Consider the following 25,557-nt stretch of genomic DNA (forward strand, 5'->3'; position numbering starts at 1 on the left):
GATGTTAATTTAACAAAGCCAGAGAAAAGCCAGGTTTTTATGGCTTTACGAAAGGCCAGGTGCTTCTGAATTACTCTGATAGAGACAGGCAGAGAGTTCCAGAGTATGGCCGCCAGGTTCCGAAAGGAACGGCCGCCTGCTCTAGCTTTAGAGACACGGGGAATACAGACCTGGGCACGGCCAGCCGATCTCAATAGGCGTTGCGGAACATAAAACTTGAGCAGATTGGACAAGCCCACAGGGGCCTGACAGGACAAGATTTTATGCGCCACACAAAGTGCCTTAAACTGGATGCGTTTTTCAACAGGCAGCCAGTGCAGCTTGGGGAGCAGAGAGGCAACTGAGCTGGACTTCGGGAGTGCTACTAGCAGCCGGGCTGCAGCATTCTGAACCCTCTGCAAGCGCTTGATACTGGCCTTATTGGCACCCAAATAAAGGACGTTTCCATAGTCCAGCCTGGACAAGATTAAAGCCTGGATTATGGTTTGTTGCACTTTTGGGGGGGAAAAAACCCAGCAGGGGTCTTAAACCCAGCAAGAGCCCAAAACACACCCCGCCACTGCTTTAGATTGAGCTTCAAACGTCAGACCCTGATCGAGCCATACCCCTAAGTTCTTCACAACCTCCTCAGGAAAGGGCTCGGGTTTAAGACGCTCTGGCCAGCACTGTTCGGACCATAATTCACGGTCCTTCCAGAACAGTAAGATCTCCAATTTGCTGGCATTAAGCTGCAAGCAGTTGGCCGCCATCCAGTCAGCCACTGCTAGAAGATCCTCCTTGAATTTCTCCAGATTGTCGCCGCAGTTCTTAGAGAAGGAGATCACCAATTGGGTGTCATCGGCGTATGACACCAGCGCCAGCCCTCTATTTTTTGCTACCGCAGCCAGGGGGCGAACATAGATGTTAAACAAAAGCGGACTCAAAACTGAGCCCTGCGGTACCCCCTGATGCAGCGCAAACTCCTGAGAATGGAACGGAGGCACCGACGCTTGAAAGGACATCCCCTCTAAGAAGGAGCGAAACCAGCCCAAGGTCCCACCTTTAACACCAATTTCCTGCAGACGAGTTAGTAAGATTGCATGTGAAATGGTGTCAAAAGTGGCACTTAGATCTAAAAGGATCAGGGCCACTGAATCACCCTTGTCCAGACTATCCCTGATAGCTTCCGTTACTACCAGTAGTGCAGACTCTCTCCCATGCCTCACTTGGAAGCCACGCTGAGAGGGATCCAGAATGGCATTCTGTTCGATGTACTCGGAGAGGACAGAGTTAATATGAGATTCGGCCACCTTTGCCAAAAAAGGCAGCTGAGAGATTGGCCGATAGTTGCCTGGTTCCGCGGGATCCAAGGAGGATTTCTTGAGCAGTGGAATGACTTTGGCATGTTTCCATACCTTGGGAACCACTGCAGATGACATAGACAAGTTCACCAAACCCAAATCCCACGGGGAGATCACAGGGTGAAGCTGACGAAACAGGGCAGGGGTCAAAGGATCTGCCGGAGATCCTGACTTGATTTTCAGACAAAGTACATCAAATTCATTGGATGATAGAGGTGGAAAGAATACCAAACTATTACCCACCATTGGGCCAGGGATTTTCAAATCCTCCCTCCCAGCGCTCAGATCTACTATGGTCAGGTTAAAGTAAATCTGCTCAATCTTGTTCACAAAGTAGTGAGCCAACTCATTACTCTGGTGGGTAGAAACAATCGGGGAGGTTACCACTGAACCTGCACTTTTCATACCTTTGAGCAAGACGAATATCGACTTAGCCGGATTAGTGCTTGTCTAGATTTTCTTGGCCACGTACTCTGCTCGAGTCTTCCGGATGAGTCGATGATACTGCTTAATGGCAGCCCGGTATTCTAACTTAGCTGTGACGTCATAGGAGCGGCTCCAGACACGTTCGAGCTGCTTACACCCCTTTTTGGCTGACGTTAGTGAAGTGTCAAACCACGGGTTAGAAAACCCTCTATCCTCGCTCCCAGTCGGCCACGGATGCAAGTATCCAGACCCAATACCACCCAATCATGGAAATGTGAGATAGCTGAATCCATGTCTAAAGGCAACAAAGGCCTATGGCTGGCCAGACAAGCAGAGAATTGTCCCAGGTCCAGTTTATGCCAAGGACGTTTCAGCACAGGGGCAGAAAGTAAGGGAGCAACTTTCCCCTGCAGTCGCAGTACAAAAGAGACCAAGAAGTGATCCGTCCAGGCCTGGGGAGCCGGCGGAAAGACCTGTAAAGGGCATAGATTGTAGAATATAGGGTCCAATAAATGCCCTGCCACGTGCGTGCTCTCAAGGACGGGTTGCACTAACTGAAAGGCCTCCAAATCGCCCAAAATGTTCGAAATCTCAGCTTTCTCATGCATCTCCAAATGAAGGTTAAGATCCCCCAAAATAGTAAAGTTCGCAGCCCTACCTGCATATAGCGCGGCTTTACTCAGGAGATCTTCCCTAAAACTAAGGGCGGGGCCCGGGGGCCGATAAACTAAAAGACCGGTGAAGTTTGGGTTCAGCGTAATTTTGAATACTGCACTTTCGCATTCCGTAATGTTCTCTTAAATGAGGCTGCAATTATAAGCATCCTCAATAATCACCGCAATACCACCCCCCCGCCCCCCCCCCTCTCTATTAACTGTCTTCCAACACATATCCCTGGGGAAGGGCCAACCAGGGCACAGCCACCGAGTCCTGCGTGAGCCAAGTCTCCGTTAAAAATAAGGCATCTGGAGCCTCCTCTGTCAACAAGTCGAACACCTCCGCGTGATGTTTCACAAGGGACCGACAGTTCAAACTAAAGAACTTGTACTCCACAGTATCTAAGGGACATGATACCCTATCCACCCTTGGCAGCTGAAAGGAGCAAGACTTACAGTTAAAAGAGTCATCCAGGTGCACCCAGCGTGATGCAGAGCATTTGGCTTCCAGCCCCAGCAGTTCCTCAGGCGAATAGCTAATAAAGTCAGCGGGAACTCGAGCAGGGTGACGTCTCTCGGGCTAACAACTGTCCCGCCAACCCTCACTCCCACCAAGATGGCGCCTGTCTTTTTCCCGGCTCCTATTACCTCAGCAGCCGTCTAACGGACCTCACTGCCCCCCACGAATGTCACTGTACAGCAAGCGATGCGGTAATGTAGAATATTTTTATTAAAAATCACCCTCTCACAAGAACACTAAAATTAAAATTGATAGCAAAAAGAAACATAAAGGCAGAGCGCGCAGCACGCTACCCGTAAACCGTCTCCCGGCTCAAGCCTCAGGAGTCAGGGATTGTTCTATTTGATCCCGTATAAAAGTGTTGTAGGTATCTTTGCATTATATATTTGTAGAAAGTGTATTTTACCCAATGATTGATAGTGATTGCAGACCCCCTGCTCCTGCCATTGTCTTCACGTTCAGTTGAGCAATATGTGGTGGGTTGGGAAAATGTCACACCGAAGTAAACATGTTGTAGCACCTTTTCCAGTTCTTCCCTCCTTAGTTTCCATTTAAATTCCAACCCTTTGTCGGAAGAATAATTTTAGGGGTTTATTTTAAAAATATGTTTTTGTGAATATAATGATAACGAATCAAGACCACGTTGTAAACTTATCTGAGTTAAATCAGAGATAATCATATAATTTGCATAATCAATGTATTTATGAAAGGAGAGCCCAATGTTGAGGGAAATTTTGTAATATCTTTAAAATGATGCTGCTTTAATGAGAAAAGAAGCAGAGCAAAAAGGCATCCTTGGTTTAACTTAATCGCAGGATCTATTCTGTTTTTGAGTCTTTTATCTGACCAATAAGAACTCTATTTCACGTTTTAAGATGCCAGTTGGGTATCCTTATTGGACTAGCAAATTCAAGCATAAAATAGCCTGTCTATCATTTCGAACACTGTAGCAAAATCTGTATAGACGATGTAAATTGGCTGATTCTTAACTTTAGGATATTTGTCTACTAAAACCTGTGGTACTGCAGTGTTAGAAAGGCTGGAGGAATTTGTTTTGCTAAAACTTTTTTCCCCCCTAAAATATTCTGTTGTCACACTCACTTTTCGAAGACATTTAGCAATGAGCTCCCCCGTAAAGTCTAATAGTTTGATTTGACAACACTTTCGAGGTGATGACCTTGTCCCTTTCTTATAAAGTGGCACAAGGATACATTCCATCAAGACTGAAAGCAGGCTTTTAAAAGATGGTATATACATTTTCCCCCTAAAAGTAATGTTGTTTTTAATACAATAATCAGGATCTCTTCTGAGCCTGCAGTCATTGAACTCCTTGCTTTCTTAATATTTATCATATTTTCAGCGGTTAGGTTGGTAGTAGAGAGCATGGTCGAGTTTGTTGATATAAAACTGCCCCGAAGCTGAAAATTGAAACAGTGGCCCAGGATGTGAAACTCCTGATGGATGACCACTAAAGGTTGGTTGGTAAGGTGATCGAAAAAAGAGTCCACCCTCGCCAGGCATGTGCAGACACTGGAAATGAAGGTGACCACCTTGACAGAGAGAATGAATGATGGCGAAGGAAGATCACACTGCCATAATGTACGGCTAGTGAGCATTCCTGAGAAACCCAAGGGCTCCAGTATGGAGTTGTCCCTTGACGAATGGTTGTCCGCAGTGGTGCTGGCAGAGGCCAATAGATGGTTTGTCCTCGCAGGGCAGACGGAGGTCTCAGATGGGGGGGACAGGAAGGGGACTAAGAGGAACCTTCTCCAACGAAAGTCACCCCACTTACTTCCAAGTTCATTAGACTGGGTGCCCCACAAACTGACCACGCTGGACACGGCAGGTTGGACAGCCTTGATGGCTTCTGGAGTAGTGGCCAACACCAGATTTGGATTTTCTTTCTGGCGCACCGTTACCAACAATGTATTGTTCTTAATGTTCACTTATCAACTGTTTGATGTGAAAGGACAACAGACACTTTGGGCATTGGGGAGGCGGGTGACTCTGAACCTGCAGCGTGTGGAAGTGTGGAGGGAAGGTTGGGGGGGGGGCGGGGTGTTTGAGGTCCGCAAGATAGTACTCATTCACTAACACCATGGGAGAGGCAGATGAGAACACTAAAGCACTGCACATGGCAGATCCCATGATGCACCACCCTGCAGGAGTGCAGACACTTAAGTTGCTCTACTGGAATGTGAATGGCCTGGGCAGTCGGTAGATTACAGAGGGGAATAGTGGTGAAATGCCTGAATAAACGTGACCCTGACCTAGTTCTGCTACAGGAGACACACCTGGTGGGAAATAAGTATGGGTTTCTTAACCACGGCTGCTACTGCCTACTAGCCCATGCTGGGTTCACCGCAGGGTCCCGGGTGACAGGGATCCTAGACCTTAGGTCCCACCCAGATAAATGACAAAACTTGGATAGAGGCCCGCGGATGATGCGCTGCGGTTAGTGGTCAGTGGAAAGGAATGAGCCCAGCAGTGGCATCCTGATATATTTTCCTCCAGGTCTATAGCGGCGGGGCTGGCCAAACTGGGAGAGTGGATCATGGAGGCACCTGACGCCATCTTGGAGTTGGGAGAAGTTGTAAGTCTCACACTACATGGGAACGTAGACAGAGCTACTGTGGCTGGCATACTACCCAATCGTGTTTCCTGTTGAATACAACAAGTGTGTGAAATCTAAAATTACAGGGCCACTCAAGACCATGTTTGGCGAAGTTAAAGATGAAGGAAAACTGCCCTGAGATCTGCAGCAAGGAACCATACTACTAATCCACAAGGAGGGAAAAACGCAGAAGGAGTGTGTCTTCTACAATCCAATCTACTTGATTAACATCGAAACGAACATACTGGCCAAAATCCTTGTGAATCGCCTAGTGCAGTTGGTGGACATGCTTATCACACCAGACCAATCTGGTTTTATGCTCTGCAAAGTGATGAGGCACAATTTGAGAAGACTGTTCAAATGTCTGGCACACAGAAACAGAGTACAGGAGCCGGCCATATTCCTGGCCCAGGACGCTGAAAAGGCATTCAATTAAGTGGAGTGGTCATACTTGATGGCTGTACTGGCCTGTCATTCATGGCATGGATAGAATTACTATATAGGGACCCACTGGCAACAGTCTAGGTCAACTGTGCTGTCTCATGAGTATTTAAATTAGTCAGAGGTACCTATCAAGGTCGCCCGCTGCCCCTTTTGCTCATTGTGGTGGTAATTGAACTGCTGGCTATTTGGACACGGGATTGCACTGCTTCGATGATTGAGGTGCAGCCCAGACTGGGGGGAAGGGATCTTGCTCTGCTTGAACAAAATGCTTCTCTACCTTCCGAACCCCTAGAGCTCAGTCCCAAGGGTTCTAAGAATCCTAGTAGTGTTCAAGAAATATGAATGAGTCCAAGGCAACTGGAGCAGACCAGCTGCTTACCCCCAACAGACTGGGTGCCAGGGAAAGACTGGGCCTGCGCCTTGAAGTGGGAACCCATAAGTTTCAAATACTTGGGGATTTTTGTGACTACGGAACAGGATAGGTTCCCCTGCAACAACTTGGGGGGGATGTTGGAGAAGTAAATGAATAATGTGAGACACTGGCGAATGCTGCCTCTGTCTATGCTGGGTAGGGAAGCCCTTTATAAAATGATCTCTTTATCTAAATTTCTTTGTCTTACAGAATATCCTATTTGAGTTCCCAAATTGATTTTTCCAAGACGTGGACGCAGTGACACAGGAACTGCTGTGGGGCAAGGATCCCAAGGATAGCCCTCTCAGTCTTGACTAAGAAGCCCCATGTTGGCAGGGTGGCTCTTCAAAAATTACTGCTATATTACTAGGCGTCCCAGTTATTGGTGGTTAACTACTGGGCATATGCGGCACAGCTGGACCCCTCTCTACTAGCTGACAGGAGGGCCATGGACCAAACAGCAACCTGCAGCCTATATGGTGAAGGTCGGAATATTTTGCTGCTGCACTGACAGCGATGTTGATGTTGCTCTGGAGGAGGGAGACGGTTGCTATGGGCTGGTGGGAAAGCTTACACCACTCTGGGATACAGAGACATTAAAGGAGTTGTGAATGATAGAAAGCTACAGGACGTGGGACCTCCTAGGCATAACTATAATTGGCAGTGTCTGAAGGGAGAGGGAGATGGTACCATTTCCAGAGCTACAAGTATAGTACGACATGGCGTGCAGTCAACTCCCTGCTACATGCAGCTGAAACATGAGGAGTCATGTAGACAGACTGTGTGAAATAGCGGGAAGCACAGTTAGTGTTGAGAGTCATGGATATCCCCCTACAAAAGCACACTGTGTCACAGATCTGTGCCACAGATCTGTGGAGAAGTGTGGCTCAATGGTTAGAGCAGCAGACCCTGTTGCAGAGGTCTGGCCTGGACCAGGGTTCAATTCCCGCCTCGGCGGGTCTTGGGCTCAATTTCCCCGGACCTGATAATTCTCGCCTCGGTGCCTATTCTAATCATGGGTCACACTCGGCAACTCTGGGCAATAGCTTGCTTAATCTCCACAACGGCCCCAACAGCGCTAGGATGCCTGGCTTCACTTTGGGGGTGCCCAGGAGTGGGCACTTCACAGGGAAAGGCCAGGAAGGGTTCCACAGCGGTATGTGCACAGCGCCTGAGAGACCCTTTCGGGGGGGTGCGGAGCGCTATATAAATGCACTACATTTACATTTACATTTCACACTGCTTAACATTGGCTTTCCCTCCCTCACCACACTAAGGAACAGATGGGCACAGGACCTAGGGAGGCTTGAGAATTACTCTTGAGGAGAGGCGTTCAGCTAACATGGGAATTGGCTATACGGGCAGGGTTCTGATTGGTAAAATGAAAGATATAACACTGGGCATACTTCATTAGAACAAGGCTGCTAGCGATGGGTAAGGTTGAGGACGACCGATGCCCTAGGGGTTGCAGACCCCCTGTAGGGCTGCCCAAAACTATGAGGATACTGAGATACAGTTCGGAACACACTGTCAAGGGTTATTGGAACGCCTTGAGTCTCACCCCGGCTCAAGTGATGCTGGGCATCTGGAGAGAATAATCCTTGGATAGATACATGCGATTCTCCTGTAATTCTATTCTATTCTACGAACACTTATGTAGCGCATAGCTACCCGTAGGCATCACAGCGCTGAAAGTGCAGCACAGAAACTTACGACAAATTTACAGAGACCTATTCTGGAAAGGCCACGTTTTTAGTGAAAAGGAAGTAATTTTCCAACTGATCGAAGAGAATAAGGGAGGCTGTTCCACAATTTTGCTGCATTATATGAGAAAGCGCACCCTCCATATGTTTCTCTCTTGATTACAAGGACCTTAGCCAAATGGGCATTAGTAGAGTGCTGCTATTTCCCTGGTGTTTAGGGAGATAGCAATGAGCGAGAGATTGAAGGCCCTTTATCCTGAATTGCCCTATGGGTGATGCAGAGTGATTTAAATGTAATCCTCTCAGCCACAGGAAGCCAATAGAGGAGATTTACCAATTCGAGCAGGATGGGGAGGATCACCCCTGCTCCTCTGTAAAGGATGCGCGGGGGGACCGGATCTTGAGGGGAGCCATATTTGGTTCTGCTCAGAATATCTGCAAGACTATCAGATGTCAGAGAGGGAAAAGCTAACAATTTGATCTAATTGTGTTGGTGGCCTACACATTTACCTCAGGACCATCCGTCTCAAATTGGGGGACGAATTGGAACTTATCATATATAGTCTGAATTTTCCTCTGAAAAGGGTTTGCCGGGTCATTTCACCATTCAGGAGAGACTTCTGGAATAGGGCTATTTGAGGCGGGCTCAAGGAGGGTTTTCACAATGCGAAACCTTTCACACATGGTATTAGTGGCACCATTAATTTTCTCCTCAAAACATACAGCTTGAGCTTTTTAAATCTCTGTGTGGTAAAATCTGATCGTGTCCTGATATTGCTGTTTGGTTACCTCTCCATAATCTCTCCTTCAGATTGCACTATGTCGCACTAACAGTCGCTAGACGGGACTGGGGAGTTGTGTCGCCTACAACGATAGCTGATTGGGAGTCAAACCTCAATTGGTGTACAAATCCCGCAGCTGCCCTCATAAATTTGGGAGGTGACGGGGAAGGCGAAGGGGCTGGAGCTGCAAGGCTGTGATGCCCCTCTGGTTGGGCTGCTATGAGGAACACCAAGAAATAAACTAGACCCAGTGGGACATCGGGGGTGGCTGGATGAAACTAATTGTTTGCTGTATTTTATCAAGGGTGGACATGCACAGGAGCTTGATTGTTGAAATGTATATTGCTTAATTCGAGGTTATAGCTGGTAACAAGTCTTGTGAGATTCCTGTAGCTTTATGGGTCAAGCAGTACCACTTGGTGTTACACAGGTGTTTAACATAAAGTGTGGCTCTGAATGTCAAGCGTTACAACAAACAAATGATGGACCGAATGCTGACAATGCAGACATTCTCCCCCAGTCAAGAGATCTGGGTTAAATCCATCGTTCTTTTGCCCACTACGCCACCCCAGTTTAGACATGGCCATATGCAAATCAGTCTTGACCCTGTGCCTCATGGGAACAGTCCAGCCCGAACTGCCAAGCCATGTCTTCCCTGGACCGGAATCAAGCATCCTAGGACCGGTTTCTGGCTATCAGCCGTCATCAGCCAGGATAGCTTGACTCCAGTGGCGTAGTGAGCACGGGTCCCACGTCTGGGAATACCCATCCCACTTAGGGTGAAAAGCGTTACAACAAACAAATGATGGACGGAATGCTGACAATGCAGACATTCTCCCCCAGTCAAGAGATCTGGGTTAAATCCATCGTTCTTTTGCCCACTACGCCACCCCAGTTTAGACATGGCCATATGCAAATCAGTCTTGACCCTGTGCCTCATGGGAACAGTCCAGCCCGAACTGCCAAGCCAGGTCTTCCCTGGACCGGAATCAAGCATCCTAGGACCGGTTTCTGGCTATCAGCCGTCATCAGCCAGGATAGCTTGACTCCAGTGGCGTAGTGAGCACGGGTCCCACGTCTGGGAATACCCATCCCACTTAGGGCGAAAAGCGTTACAACAAACAAATGATGGACGGAATGCTGACAATGCAGACATTCTCCCCCAGTCAAGAGATCTGGGTTAAATCCATCGTTCTTTTGCCCACTACGCCACCCCAGTTTAGACATGGCCATATGCAAATCAGTCTTGACCCTGTGCCAAATGGGAACAGTCCAGCCCGAACTGCCAAGCCATGTCTTCCCTGGACCGGAATCAAGCATCCTAGGACCGGTTTCTGGCTATCAGCCGTCATCAGCCAGGATAGCTTGACTCCAGTGGCGTAGTGAGCACGGGTCCCACGTCTGGGAATACCCATCCCACTTAGGGCGAAAAGTGTTACAACAAACAAATGATGGACGGAATGCTGACATTGCAGATATTCTCCCCCAGTCAAAGCTCCTGTCCAGATGGTACCCATACTCTGCATCGCTCCATCCTCTCCTACTCCTGAAGAAATGCATTCAGGACCTTCAGAGTACTGCGTCATATGGAACTGACCGGTAGATATATTTGTATTCCGCACCTGATCCACACGCTTAAGTCGAGAGCTGGTACCATGCTGTCTTTGTTTTGATGGCAATGTGTTCCATGAGGATGAAATTAGTGTCCTAGTGATTTGGCATTTTCTGAAAGTTGGAGTTTAAATTTGTATATATTTATGTCATTGAGCCAGGTTTGCTCAACAACCTGCTGATGACGGCATTGTCTCCGGATGGTTCCAGCTCCTTTTGTCTCAGATCTCAAAATTAATAAAGAAGTATCCCACTGAACCTACTGTGGTGCCAGCCAAGGGGTTGATGGGAGCATATTATCTATATCTGTGTAGCAAAAGAGAAGACAAGGTGAATTTTGATGATGAAACACTGTGTGAAACTCTCCCCAGCACCCAAAGATTCACATGCCTAGAGGAAATTTACTGCTCACATGCTAATGCTCTGACTGTGGAGGACGTGCCACCCTTACAATACTGATGATGGCATTTATTTGGGCTTGCAAGATGAAACCGGTCTAGATACTTCACCAGAACGGAAAATCACCCACTCTTTGGCCTGATTTCAGATGAGATTTCCTCTATCACAACAGTTGTTCAGAATGCAGAGGCCTTGAAACTGACTCCAGACACTGTTGTTTTTGACTGTGGGTACAGTTGACACACTATCTCAAAATGTTTGGATTAGTTCCACTGGATTCTCATGCGACGTCCAGACTATTCTCATGGCCATGCTCTTCGATGGCAAATGGGTTTTTGTGGGAAACGTAGACCCTTCCTTGGAACAGTTCAAGAACAGTAGAGCCATGGCATGTACCCTTGGGCTCCTATATGCGGCACTTCCGCCAACCGTATCAAATATTCCATGGTTATTCTAGGGCACTGAAGTCCATGAATTGACAACCATCTCAGCCCATCTAGGAGTAAATCTAGAAAGCACCTGCAGATTATCCACTCCCCTTTCCTGTTGCCGCTAAACCCCTTTTTTGTCGAGTCCTTTCTCCTTACTTTTGGGATTTACTCTTGACGATCTTCCAGATATTAATGGGCCTGTGGAGAAGAAGGGTAAAACATCACTCCTCTTGTCAGTCCAGGATCCTCTCCCTAGATAACAGCCGAATAACTCCCTCCTCTCCTTGTACTCCCATTCTTGCCTTCCTTCAAAGATCACTCCTTACTTGTGGAAAAGAAGAGGAGAAAGTTTACTACTCTTACCAGTTCCAGAGCCTTTCATCTGAGACTGAAGAATAGCCTTTATAAAGGTAGGGTCTCAGAAGTCCCCTCTCTAGAGTGCTTCCTAGTCTTCCTGAATTCGGTAGCGCCACTCTCTAGTCCACCCTCTCTTTCTTCCTTGGGTGGTGATTGGATATCTTAAGGGGGTGTTCCTCCTAGAGTCTCCACTTTTCTTATATGTAGGCCCCACCCCTTCTCTGTCTCCCTGAAGAGTTTTGTCTGAGTAATTGAGAATTGGTGGTGAGGGTGTCCTAGACTCTCCTCCAGCCCTGTGTATTTCATACTGTGAGTGTGGTAAGTTTTTAGGTCTCGCCTGAGCCAGTGCATGCGCTGCTCTGGCGAGACTTTTAGTAAGGGCTTCAGAAAATGCTACCACTGTGGCTTAGAGCTTGCGGTTACGCGCGTGGGCGTGCGCTTACGAGCAGAGGCGCCATATGGCTTTCCTCCCTCGTCATGGGTCATCAACTTTCAAGATACGAGAGCTTTCTTTCACATTCCTTAAGTCGATAGCTTCCTTGTCATTTGCGTTTCTAAGCAATCCTGGGTGGAGCCAACTGTTAAATTAAATGAATCCGGTTATTCGTCGTTACAAACATCTCCTGAGAAACGCGCGAAACTTTCAAACGACTCCGTGGTTTGAAAGTTTCGCCGCGTTTCTCAGGAGATGCTTGTAATCCGCTTTCAAGATAGGAGAGCTTTCTTTCACATTCCTGAAGTTGATAGCTTCCTTTTCATTTGCCTATATATCCCTACCTCTCTTCTACCCCACTCTCTCACAGACACTCTCACAGACACTCTCACAGACACTCTCACAGACACTCTCACAGATACTCTCACAGAATCTCACAGACTCTCACAGACACTCTCTCTCACAGACCCACTCACAGACACTCTCTCACACTCTCTGACTCTCACAGACACTGTCTCACAGACTCTCACAGACACTCTCTCTCAGACTCTCACAGACACTCTCTCAGACACTCACAGACACTCTCTCACAGACACTCTCTCACAGACACTCTCTCAGAGACTCTCACTCACAGACACTCTCTCACAGACACTCTCTCACAGACACTCATAGACACTCTCACACACTCTCTCACACTCTCTCACAGACTCTCTGACAGACTCTCTCACAGACACTCTCAGACACTCTCTCACAGTCACTCTCAGACACTCTCTCACAGACTCTCACAGACACTCTCACACTCTCTCACAGACACTCTCTCACAGACACTTTCTCACAGACTCTCACTCACAGACTCTCTCACAGACACTCTCTCACACACACTCACTCTCTCACAGACTCTCACAGACACTCTCTCACAGAGACGCTCTCACAGACACTCTCTCACAGACACTCACAGATACTCTCACAGACTCTCACAGACACTCTCTCTCACAGACACACTCACAGACACTCTCTCAGACTCTCACAGACACTCTCTCAGACTCTCACAGACACTGTCTCACAGACTCTCACAGACACTCTCTCACAGACACTCTCTCACAGACACTCTCTCACAGACACTCTCTCACAGACACTCTCTCACAGACACTCTCTCACAGACACTCTCTCACAGACTCTCTCACACACTCTCTCACACACTCTCTCACACACTCTCACACACTCTCTCACAGACACTCTCACAGACTGTCACAGACACTCTCAGACTCACAAACACTCTCTCACAGACACTCTCTCACGGACACTCTCTCACGGACACTCTCTCACAGACACTCTCTCACAGACACTCTCTCAGACTTTCACAGACTCTCTCACAGACTCACAGACACTCTCTCACAGACTCACAGACACTCTCTCACAGACACTCTCTCACAGACACTCTCTCACAGACACTCTCTCACAGACACTCTCTCACAGACACTCTCTCACAGACACTCTCACAGACAAGCTCTCACAGACTCTCTCTCACAGACTCACAGACACTCTCTCACAGACACTCTCTCACAGACACTCTCTCACAGACACTCTCTCACAGACACTCTCTCACAGACACTCTCTCACAGACACTCTCACAGACTCAGACACTCTCTCACAGACACTCTCTCACAGACTCTCAAAGACTCTGACTCACAGATACTCTCTCACACACTCTCTCACACACTCTCTCACAGACATTCTCTCACAGACATTCTCTCACAGACATTCTCTCACAGACACTCTCTCACAGACACTCTCTCACAAACTCTCTCACAAACTCTCTCAGAAACTCTCTCAGACTCTCTCTCACAGACTCTCTCTCACAGACTCTCTCTCACAGACACTCTCTCACAGACACTCTCTCACAGACACACTCTCACAGACACACTCTCACAGACACACTCTCACAGACTCTCAAAGACTCTGACTCACAGACACTCTCTCACAGACACTCTCTCATAGACACTCTCTCACAGACACTCTCTCGCACACTCTCACAGACACTCTCTCACAGACACTCTCTCACAGACACTCTCTCACAGACACTCTCAGAAACTCTCTCAGACACTCTCTCACAGACTCTCTCACAGACACTCTCTCACAGACTCTGTTACTCTCTCACTCCCTCTCACAGACTCCCTCTCACTCCCTCTCACAGACTCCCTCTCACAGACTCTCCCTCACACTCTCTCTCACTGACTGACTCCCTCTCTCTCACTGACTGACTCCCTCTCTCTCACTGACGCACTCTCTCTCTCACTGACTCACTCTCTCTCTCACTGACTGACTCACTCTCTCTGACTGACTCTCTCTCACTGACTCTCTCTCACTGACTCAGCGCCACCACAGCATCACTCAGCATCACCACAGCATCACTCAGCAACACTACAGCATCACTCAGCAACACCACAGCATCACTCAGCAACACCACAGCATCACTCAGCAACACCACAGCATCACTCAGCAACACCACAGCATCACTCAGCAACACCACAGCATCACTCAGCAACACCACAGCATCACTCACGGCCAACACAGCATCACTCACGGCCAACACAGCATCACTCACGGCCAACACAGCATCACTCACGGCCAACACAGCATCACTCTCGGCCAACACAGCATCACTCCCGGCCAACACAGCATCACTCACGGCCAACACAGCATCACTCACGGCCAACACAGCATCACTCACGGCCAACACAGCATCACTCACGGCCAACTCAGCATCACTCACGGCCAACTCAGCATCACTCACGGCCAACTCAGCATCACTCACGGCCAACTCAGCATCACTCACGGCCAACACAGCATCACTCATGGCCAACACAGCATCACTCACGGCCAACACAGCATCACTCAGCACCACCACAGCATCACTCAGCACCACCACAGCATCACTCAGGGCCACAACAATATCACTCAGCACCACCACAGCATCACTCAGGGCCACAACAATATCACTCAGCACCACCACAGCCACCACAGCATCACTCAGGGCCACAACAATATCACTCAGCACCACCACAGCATCAAGCAGCACCACCACAACATCACTCAGCACCACCCCAACATCACTCAACACCACATCAGTATGACTCAGCCTCGCCTTTGCAATAGTACACCACCACATCATCATCACTCAGCAAGACCTAAGTATCATTCAGCATCACCTCAGCATCGTCTCAGCACCAGTCACCACCACCACCACTACCACCTCAACATCACTCAACACCACCTCAGCCTGCTCTCGGAATCTGCCATCTGTTGATTCTCCCCTAGCGTCTGGCCGCTGCTAGTGTTATAATACAGGTACTAGTTCACAACCTTCAAACTCCAATTGTTTATGCCCCCTCAAAAAAAAAACTTTAACAAGCATTACAAGAACAAAAGAAAAATGAGGATCTTTTTTAATATGGTCGTTGGACATAATGCCTTCTTGGTCATATATAAGGTAACAAAAATGCTTCTGGCACTTTTTTATTACAACTTTTCAGCATGCTGCACAGCAGCCACACTTCTCTACAGCACAGCTTAAACACATTGGCAAAGTCAATAGCTCTGCCTAAACACTTATAAGACCCAAAGGAGAGACCTATTTGCTATGCCAATGCTTGTTGAGTTATGGCAGCCTGCAGGTCGGCTCCCTTTTCCTCCCTTAGTCCACCATCACCAACCACCATCCATCTGTGAAAAACAGCAGCGGATAACGAGTGTCTCAGGAGCATGGTCCTGTCTCCCTTGGAATAATGTGTTATGGTGGTATGTGTGACCCAAAGGAGTGCAGTGTTGGAATTAGGGCTACATCTGGGATGAATTCTTTTAAGCTGAAACGCTTCTGGCTTAATGATGCCAATAGTCTCTGTAACGCCCTGAACGTCTCAGGATCGTTGAACAGACACGATAATGAGAACGCAACCACTTGTGAAGGTTTAGTTATTTTAATGAAGGCACAAATAATACAAGGAATAAACAAAGGTTATAGTCACTGGAATCCTCCAGGCTAAGTACGTTACCAGCCCACAGCACGGATGGTCCTAACCGTCCTCTGCATATACGCCGATCCCGGCGTATGCCAACAGAGGGCAGAAATGAAATGGCCGACAATGCCAATCGGTAGGCTGTGAGGGGCACGAAGAGTGTTGGGGAGAATCGAGGAGTCAGGGAAACACCCAGCCGGGGTCTCTACCTGAAGGGAGCAGCCGCTCAACCTCTTCCTCAGACTGCACCGGGACGCGGAGTCACCTCCTGGTGATGCGTCACCGATACCCCAATCACAAGCAAAGAAGACTGAACCGAGAGCAGCCGCTCGATCGATCCTGTGGACTTCCGAGTCTGTAACGCGGCAAACACCTCCTGGTGTGCGTTACAGCTGGCAGTCCCTGTATCTCTGGTCGGGCTGGGAGTTACGACTCCAACCAGCAAAAGCGCCACTGCGCTTTGACTCAGCCGAGTCAAAAAGCGAAGCTCAATGGTTATCCGGTAGAGCTTCCGGGTCCTTCACAGGTGACGATGGGGCAAGACACGGCCCAGGGAGTAACGACTCGACCTACCTCCGTTCTTGCCTTACTGGAGCACCACTCCGGAACACTGCTCTTCACTAAGCAGGTACGTCGGTGTAAACACAATATCCGACAGCGTTGTACCTCCCGGTTCCTCCCTTTATAGGGCGTGTTTTTCCTTGAGTTATGTAACAGCTCTCCTGTTTACATAAGGGCGTGTTTTCCTTGAGTTATGTAACAGCTCTCCTGTTTACATAAGGGCGTGTTTTCCTTGAGTTATGTAACAGCTCTCCTGTTTACATAAGGGCGTGTTTTCCTTGAGTTATGTAACAGCTCTCCTGTTTACATAACCTCTCAACCGCTAAGCATCCTGGGAGATGTAGTCCGTTTTTGCTGGTTACCGTTTTCCTCCCCTCGCATGACAGGAATTCTTGACAGTACATCCTCCCTCTTAGCGGCTCCCCACGGGTCCAGCGCTGGCAGGAAAACGCCGATGGAACAAGGAGACCAAGCGCGGAGCATGAACCCCTTCAGCCGGTTCCCATGACTGCTCCTCCGGGCCATAGCCTTTCCACGCAACCAGGTACCACAGCTTCCCCCTGCGCCATTTGGACGCCCGTATGCCCGACACTTCATACTCCACCTCCGACTCCACGCATACCGGCCTAGGTGTCCCAGACGGCTTGGAGGGTGCTGGTTTGAGCAATGATACATGAAAGACAGGGTGTATCCGCAATGACTGGGGCAAGCACACCTTCACGTTCACGGGACCCATACACTTGGTAATTCGATAGGGGCCCATGTACTTGGGATGGAACACACTGTTCTTTCGAAACCTCATGTTTCTTGTGGATATCCAGACGTAGTCTCCAGTGCGGTACAGTGGCCCGGGCCTTCTCTTCCTGTCTGCCGCAGCCTTGTATCTTCTCTTGGCCTCTATTAGGTCAGCCCTTGAGCGCATCAACGTGTCTTTTATGTGTGCCACCCTGTCCGCTGTGGCGGGAATCCTGTCCTCTCTGAACGGATGTAGAAATGGCAAGAACCTGGGATGTTGGCCATAGTTGCTATAGAACGGAGATGACTGTGTGGAGCTGTGATTGGCGTTGTTATAGGCTATCTCTGCAACCCATAGCAAGTCGACCCATTCTTCCCTGCCCTGGTCCACAAAACATCACAGATACTGTTTGAGCGTTTGGTTCAGGCGCTCGGTTTGGCCGTCCGTTTGAGGGTGGTAGCTGGTGGACAGGGCGGTCTTAACATGCAGCGCAGTGCACCAAGTCTTCCAGAATTGCGCAGTAAACTGCGACCCCCGGTCCGACACGATCACCCCAGGTAATCCATGCAGTCGTACCACATTCTTTAGGAGTAGTGACGCCAATTCCCCGGCCGTAGGGACTCTCTTGCAGGGGATGAAGTGCCCCATTTTCGTCAAGTAATCCACCACCACCAGTATTGCCGTCATCCCCTGGTCTACCGGTAGGCCCACCACGAAGTCCAGTGATATGCTATCCCATGGTCTATCCGGGGTCGGAAGTGGATGTAAGAGCCCTTGGGTTCGGCCATGGTCGGCCTTCATGGTAGCACACGTAGGACACTCCTGTCCCCACCTCCTGACATCCACTCTCATGGTTGGCCACCAGAAATGCCGTCCCATGCTAGCCACCGTTTTTTCAAAGCCCAAATGACCTGCGCATGGAGAGTCATGGCACCAGATGAATGCTTGTTTCCTTAGCCTTTGTTCCAGCCGTAATACCAGGCTGATAAGGCCCTCACATGTCTTGGGTTGTGGGTCAATATGAGCCACGGCGTCCTTGAGCTCATCGCACAGCCCGTGATGGAAGAGCGCCGTCTGTTTAGCAACAGGCCACTTGGTTTCCGCAACCAGCCTTCGGAACGCGTTGAGATACTGCACCAGGTCGTTGGATCCCTGTCTCAACTCAAGCATTTCACGGTCCGCCGTGTACGAGTCAGCCCTTCTGTCGAAGACCTTCAGGAATTCCTCGCGAAAAGCACCCCAATCACATAAGATGGGGTCGTCCCTGCTCACCAGAGGTACGGCCCATTGTGCCGCGTTTCCAGCCAAATAGGATATAAGGAAAGCCACACGAGCCTGACTCGTGGGGAACGCCCTTGGTTTGCACGATAAATGTAGCGCCACTTGTGTGAGGAATACCTGCACTGTGTTAGGATCCCCACTGTACCTCTCTGGTGTTGCCAAGGGGACGGCTACCGGCATTTCCACTACTACCGCAGGGGTCTGGTTCGTGAGGGAGGTGCTGGGCGTGAGCGGGTCCAATTGGATAGCATCCAGTCTGGCTTTTACATCGGCTGTTTCTTGCCTGGAGGCAGCCAATTCAATTTGCACGGTCGCTAAAGCAGCCAGCACATCATCAAGTGTTGCCATGTCTGTTATCGACCGGGAGACAGTTAGTGTTATTAAGGTCGGATATTTTGTAACGCCCTGAACGTCTCAGGATCGTTGAACAGACACGATAATGAGAACGCAACCACTTGTGAAGGTTTAGTTATTTTAATGAAGGCACAAATAATACAAGGAATAAACAAAGGTTATAGTCACTGGAATCCTCCAGGCTAAGTACGTTACCAGCCCACAGCACGGATGGTCCTAACCGTCCTCTGCATATACGCCGATCCCGGCGTATGCCAACAGAGGGCAGAAATGAAATGGCCGACAATGCCAATCGGTAGGCTGTGAGGGGCACGAAGAGTGTTGGGGAGAATCGAGGAGTCAGGGAAACACCCAGCCGGGGTCTTTACCTGAAGGGAGCAGCCGCTCAACCTCTTCCTCAGACTGCACCGGGACGCGGAGTCACCTCCTGGTGATGCGTCACCGATACCCCAATCACAAGCAAAGAAGACTGAACCGAGAGCAGCCGCTCGATCGATCCTGTGGACTTCCGAGTCTGTAACGCGGCAAACACCTCCTGGTGTGCGTTACAGCTGGCAGTCCCTGTATCTCTGGTCGGGCTGGGAGTTACGACTCCAACCAGCAAAAGCGCCACTGCGCTTTGACTCAGCCGAGTCAAAAAGCGAAGCTCAATGGTTATCCGGTAGAGCTTCCGGGTCCTTCACAGGTGACGATGGGGCAAGACACGGCCCAGGGAGTAACGACTCGACCTACCTCCGTTCTTGCCTTACTGGAGCACCACTCCGGAACACTGCTCTTCACTAAGCAGGTACGTCGGTGTAAACAGTCTCCAAGGAGGACAGGTTCCTGAACCCCATCCAGCCTCTCGGCCTTCTGAACCAGTTTATGTAGTAGGACAAGTTTAAGATGAGCTAGGTCATCTTGGCCTGGGCTCATGAAGCTGATTTGTGTCGCTGGATCTCCAGGATACCTGCTTCCATCTTCTGATTCTCCTCGCCAACAGGCACTATTTGACAACTGTACCATGTGTTTTTATGAAGGTGCTGGTGGTCGTGGCAGCTTCACTGCGGAGTTCGGAAGTCCATGTATTTCCATACTTGGACGACAGGCTGTTGAATGCAGAGCTCTGAGCGACGGCCCAGGAACATATACAGCAAATGAACATTCTCCTCCTTGATCTGGGAGTGCTTTACCATCAGAAATCTCACCTCACTCCGACACAGAGGCCGAGTTTTACTGCAGTGGTGCTTGACACGACCCTTATCAAAGCCTTCTGTCCTTCTCCGAGGATCCAGGATATTCAGACTATGATTCCCATTTGTCTGACTCATGCTTGTATCCTAGTCCTGAAGGTCTTATTTATCCCTGTTAGGCCTCATTACTGTTTGAATTCTATTGGTATCTTGGCTCATCAAGGAAGGATGTCTCTTATCTCATGTGCTGATTTTTCATCAGTATCTGCACTGGTGGATCCACTAACCTGCTCACTACCCACCCACTTCCAAACTCCATCCCTACAGGCTCATGCTACCATTGTCACAGACCCATCCTTGCTAGGCTGGAGGGATTCATTTGGACAACATGACTATACACGATGCAGCACATACACATAAATATGCCCAAGTTGCAGTTGGTTTGTCTTCTCCTGAATGCCATTCTCCCTTTCATCTAAAAGAGCAACCTGCACATTCTGTCTAGCAACACCACTTCTATCCAATATATCAACAGACCGGGTGGTGTGTGTTCCTAGATCCTATTTTGGGAAGGAATTTGTCTGTGGAAGTGGGTGCAGCGACGGGGAATCATCCCAGTAGTACTTCACATAGGAAGCTCCCTCAATGTGAGGATGGATTATCTGTTTGTTCTCACTGGAGGATCACAAGTGGGCAGCTGCACCCTGAAGTGATGTAAGTGATCTTCTCCAGCTTGATGATTCGACTCCGAACAGGAATAGTTCTGGGTTTTGTGCCATCTACTTCCCTTGACTAGTTAATGTGCAGTGCATTCAAGTTTGACTGATCTCAGGGCCTACTATATCCATTTCTGCTGATCCTACTTCTATCAAAAATCCTGCGGAAAAGAGTGGGAGGATCGAGCACAGCTTATATGATCACCTCATCTTTTAGCACATTTTTATCCGGCTGCACCTTCCTTTCACCACCACCCTAGTCACCAGATGTGGAGATTTGCTGTGCCAGTTAGAGTGCTTTTGCCTTCCGGATGTGGTTACAGATGTTATCTTGGCTACCAGGAAGCCTGCTACTAAATCCATCTACACACGAAAGGCATGATTGGTTCATTTAGGCCTATTGTGATTTACATTGTAGGACTTGTAGTCACAATTGTTTATAACTATAAGTTGCAGAATCCAAAGAATGAAACAGAAGTTTGTGAAGGTGCACCATACAAGGGACAGCTAATAACTCCTAGGAAATCAGGTGCATGGGGAGTAGTCACTTATTATAAGGATTAATATATATAAAACTGTGCATGATAAAAGGATATTTCAAGACATTTCTGAGTTTTTTAACTTCATAAAGGCACTTTGACTATGCCCTCGTTCCATTATATGGTCACTGGAATCCACGGTGACTTGCAATATCCTTTAATTGTGCAGTTGGGTGCATATTATATATTCTATCATTGATAGAGAGCCAGGATTACAAGTAAGTAGTATTTTTCCTCTTTTTGTTGTCGAGTAAGGGGTAAAATAACATTTCATATTAAAGTTGTTTACATGTCACAAATACTTCAAGATGGGCACTGCATCACAGCCAGTCACTGGCCTTAATTTACAAAATCTAGATAAAGAAATTGTGGCGGATTCATTTGTTAAAAAAAAAAACACATTGCACAAATGTGATTTAATTTTGAAAACGTGGTATAAGAAATGCTGACTCTAAAAGTGCACTTTTTTTGTTGAAACCACAGGTTGGCAGTATGTTCATAGCTGATGCAGATGAGAAAATTTCCATTCAGTGAGTCCTTTGTAGTTATCTGTACTGTGCCATCTTACTGAGCTCTATAATTTGTTTATCTTGGGCATGAAATTTGTTTGCATTATCAAGTGTGTTCACAAGTCATTTTGAGCCTAAGTCAGTTGTGCATTTAAGCCAATTATGTGCAGGATATAAATCAAAGGCTTGGAAACCGCATAACCACCAATCGCAAATTACCACGCATACATAGGCATTATGTGAAAAAACATTGTTGTGTTATGGTTCCAATGCCAAACCTAAAAAACATCGAAATTTTCTAAAACTCACACCCCTGCTTACTGTGCTCATGCCCTTGAACATATCACTGCTAACATCTCAAATGATATTGACAAAACAAATCACCTGTTATCTGTCCTAGCTCAGTTATCCCTGGTGTTAACTGTGCACAGATGCACAGACTTACAATATGTGTTGTTGCACTGTTGATTTTTATTTTTGTTCAGGATTCTCCAAGATGGATCTGTATTTGCAAATCCAACACAAAGTGCTGCTCGCAGATATGTGAATCTCGTAACAAAAGTTTGCGGGTAGTAGATGCTGCTCTAGTGTCCCTGGATATGCTTCTCCTATTCCCTATAGTTATATATACACACACAGTCCTTTTAAAAAAAAAAATAATAATCCAGTTCAGATCGCCACAGTGTTGCATACTCGTACAAGCATCCTGCACCCATGTCCAGCCCAGAATTTCCTTTGGTGTCTGCATCATGAACTCTACCTCAGTCAGCAGGCATCGCCCTTGTAAAAGCCCCTTTCAGCCAAACTAAGAGATCCAGCCACCCCAGATTTTCTCATATTTCCGGTCACAGTCCCTACATCGAAAGACTTCCTTTTCCAATATTCCACAGTAGTCCATGCCATCCATACATTCTTGATGTTGAGGAACTTTTCCCAGAGCCCCATTTCCTGGTGATATGCCTTCTCACCAGCATGCATCCTAGGTTGACTAACAGTTTGTGGTATCATGTATGATCCGTCTGCCCCAATGCACCCAGCAGCGCCAATCCAGGCTGAAGACCTAGGGGTATCCCCGTTGCACCTTACTATGTTTCCCTTACCACCTGCCAGAAATTCCCAATTTTAGGGCAGCTTCAGAGAATATGATAGAAAGTGCCCTCCAGGCAAACCCCCTTAGACAACCGGAGTTTGCCACCTTGTCCAGTCTGTAAAGCAGCGTACATGCGTAGTAAACTCTATGTAAATTTTTAAGTTGAATAAGACGGAGAGATGCCTGAATGACCACATCCACTGGAAACACGAGTATCTCACGCCACTCGTCTTCATCAAGGTCCCCACAATCCCACCACCCTCTGTCCTTTAGGCCAGACAATGGAGGTTGTGTGTTTCTCATCAAAGTCTCATATGTTAGGGAAATCAGTTTTTCCTTTACTGACCCATCCAGCAATCTTATCTCCAACGGAGAGTCCTCATGCGTCGCCTCATCAGTGGGGATGCTGTGCAGAAGAACGTCTCTCAATTGGGTGTATTTCAGCCACTGCGTGACAGGCATCTGGTATTCCGTTTGCAAATAAGCAACGGGGACCAACCCATTCGCGTTCCAGACCTCTGCAAGGGTTGAAATGCCAATGTTGTCCCAACCTCAAAAGCCCTTCAACTCTTGGGACACTCAACCCCTCCCACAGTGGTATTCTCTGAGTCAGTCGAGTGCCCCATCCAATTTCTTTAGTTAACTTCCTCCAAGTTTTAACCACCAGTTTTCTAATTGGACATAGTGCTGAATTCAGTTTACCCACATACAGCCAGTGTAGATAGCTTCTATTCCCCAGTGCCTGGCAATCTACCTGGAACTCCGGGTCTCCCTAGTGGGTATATACCAATTAATTAACCACACAAACCTGCACAGCCTCATAGTACTTACAGAGATTTAGCATTTAGCAAAGCTATCCCCTCTTCATATTTAGACCATTGGAGGGTACGCAGAGCCGCTCTTGGCTGCCCACTCGCCTAAAGTAGGATGCGCACCAACACATCAACTCGTACAAAGAAGGTTTGCAGGAGTCTGTATGGTGAGCCCCGAAGAATATAGAAGAAATGGGGAAGAGCCGGCATTTTAAACATTGCTGCCCTCCCCATCATGGATATTATCAATGACTGCCAGTGCCTTTTATCCTGGTCAAAGTGCTCCAGCACGAGGGCCAGATTTGCATCATAATACAGGTCCCGGCTCCTGGTGATATAAATCCCCGAATATTTAAATGCAATAATTTCCACTCTAAGTGGTAGGGCCAGTGGCTGGCCCCAATCCCATCTGCCTATTGGAAACAGTAATGATTTGTCTCAGTTTAAGGCAACCCAGAGACCTCTCCGAAGACCTGAACGATGTCCTGAACCTCCGAATTGTCGTAGGCACACGGGTCAAATATAACAAAGTTTCGTCCTCATAGAAAGAGATTCTTTCCTCCCTTACTGATCTGCCTGGCCAACCCCCGATCTGCGAATCCACCCTTATCCATTCTACCAGACCCTCTATTGCCAACGCAAACAGGATCAGAGAAAAAGGGCAGCCCTGTCTCATGCTTCTATACAACTGAAACTCTTGGGAGGGACATCCATTAACCTTCACCCTTGCACTGGTTCTGTCATAAAGCAGCCGTACCCATCGATGTTATTTGGAGCCAAAACCCATTTCCAGGAATCCAGAAAGAAACAGCCACTCCACTGAGTGAAAGACCTTATTGACATCCAGGGAGACAATAGCACAGGCCATAGAAGATGACTACACCAAAGCCAGATTATTGTGGAGCCTGTGGAGTTTCAGAGCCGTCAAGCGACCAGGCATAAACCCATTCTGATCCAGTGTTTTCACAGCCTTTCTTAATCTGTTAGCTAGAAGATTACCCAGGATTTTGAGATCTGCATTTAATAATGATATTGGGTGTTAAGATTTACAACTATCTCTAGGCTTTCCAGGTTTGGGGACTAGAATTATTGTTGCTGAACGCATATACGCCAGGAGTTCCCCTTTCCTAAATGCCTCCTCAAAGGCCGAACACATAGGGAGGTCTTTCCAATTGTAAGGTTTACCGAAGAACTCCACCAGAAACCTGTTAGGGCCCAGGTCCTTCCCTGCTTGCCGTTGATTCATAGCCAAAGACACCTCCCCGTATGATATGTTCGCCTCTAAATCGGTAATTTGGTGTGAGTCCAGTCTTTTCATGGGGCAATCTGCTATGAAGTTTAAGATTTCCAGCTCAGGAACTATCAGCCATGATTCGTAAAAGCAAGCAAGTTGCAATGCCAGCTCTTCCGCAATACCTAGACTATCCTGTACCACCTCCCAGTGTAGGTGGGCATTTCTCTGATAAACATGCTGTCTTTTTTTCCTGCTCCCTATCCACGTAAGCAGCTTGCCAGCTTTATTGCCGGCCTCATATAAGCGTTCATTTTTCGCAAAGTACATTGACTTAACCTCATCAATAGCCACCAAACGGTACTTGTCAATTTTTTTAGCTACTGCCCTCTTCCCTTCAGGGTCTGGGAAG

At 48.0% G+C, this 25,557-nt stretch overlaps 1 protein-coding gene across 2 annotated transcripts in view; it reads left to right on the forward strand.

The window, feature by feature from the left end:
• The window catches only part of ARMH3 (armadillo like helical domain containing 3), a 772,183-nt gene that overhangs the window by 274,862 nt on the left and 471,764 nt on the right, over positions 1-25,557 (forward strand). For both annotated transcript variants that reach the window (XM_085606447.1, XM_085606449.1), the window contains one exon: positions 21,987-22,033. In XM_085606447.1, the coding sequence (XP_085462573.1) occupies positions 21,987-22,033 (47 nt within the window). The remainder of the gene's footprint in view (positions 1-21,986; positions 22,034-25,557) is intronic.

Source organism: Triturus cristatus, chromosome 1_2, assembly GCF_964204655.1.
Source record: "Triturus cristatus chromosome 1_2, aTriCri1.1, whole genome shotgun sequence".
In the NCBI taxonomy this organism is placed as follows: domain Eukaryota; kingdom Metazoa; phylum Chordata; class Amphibia; order Caudata; family Salamandridae; genus Triturus; species Triturus cristatus.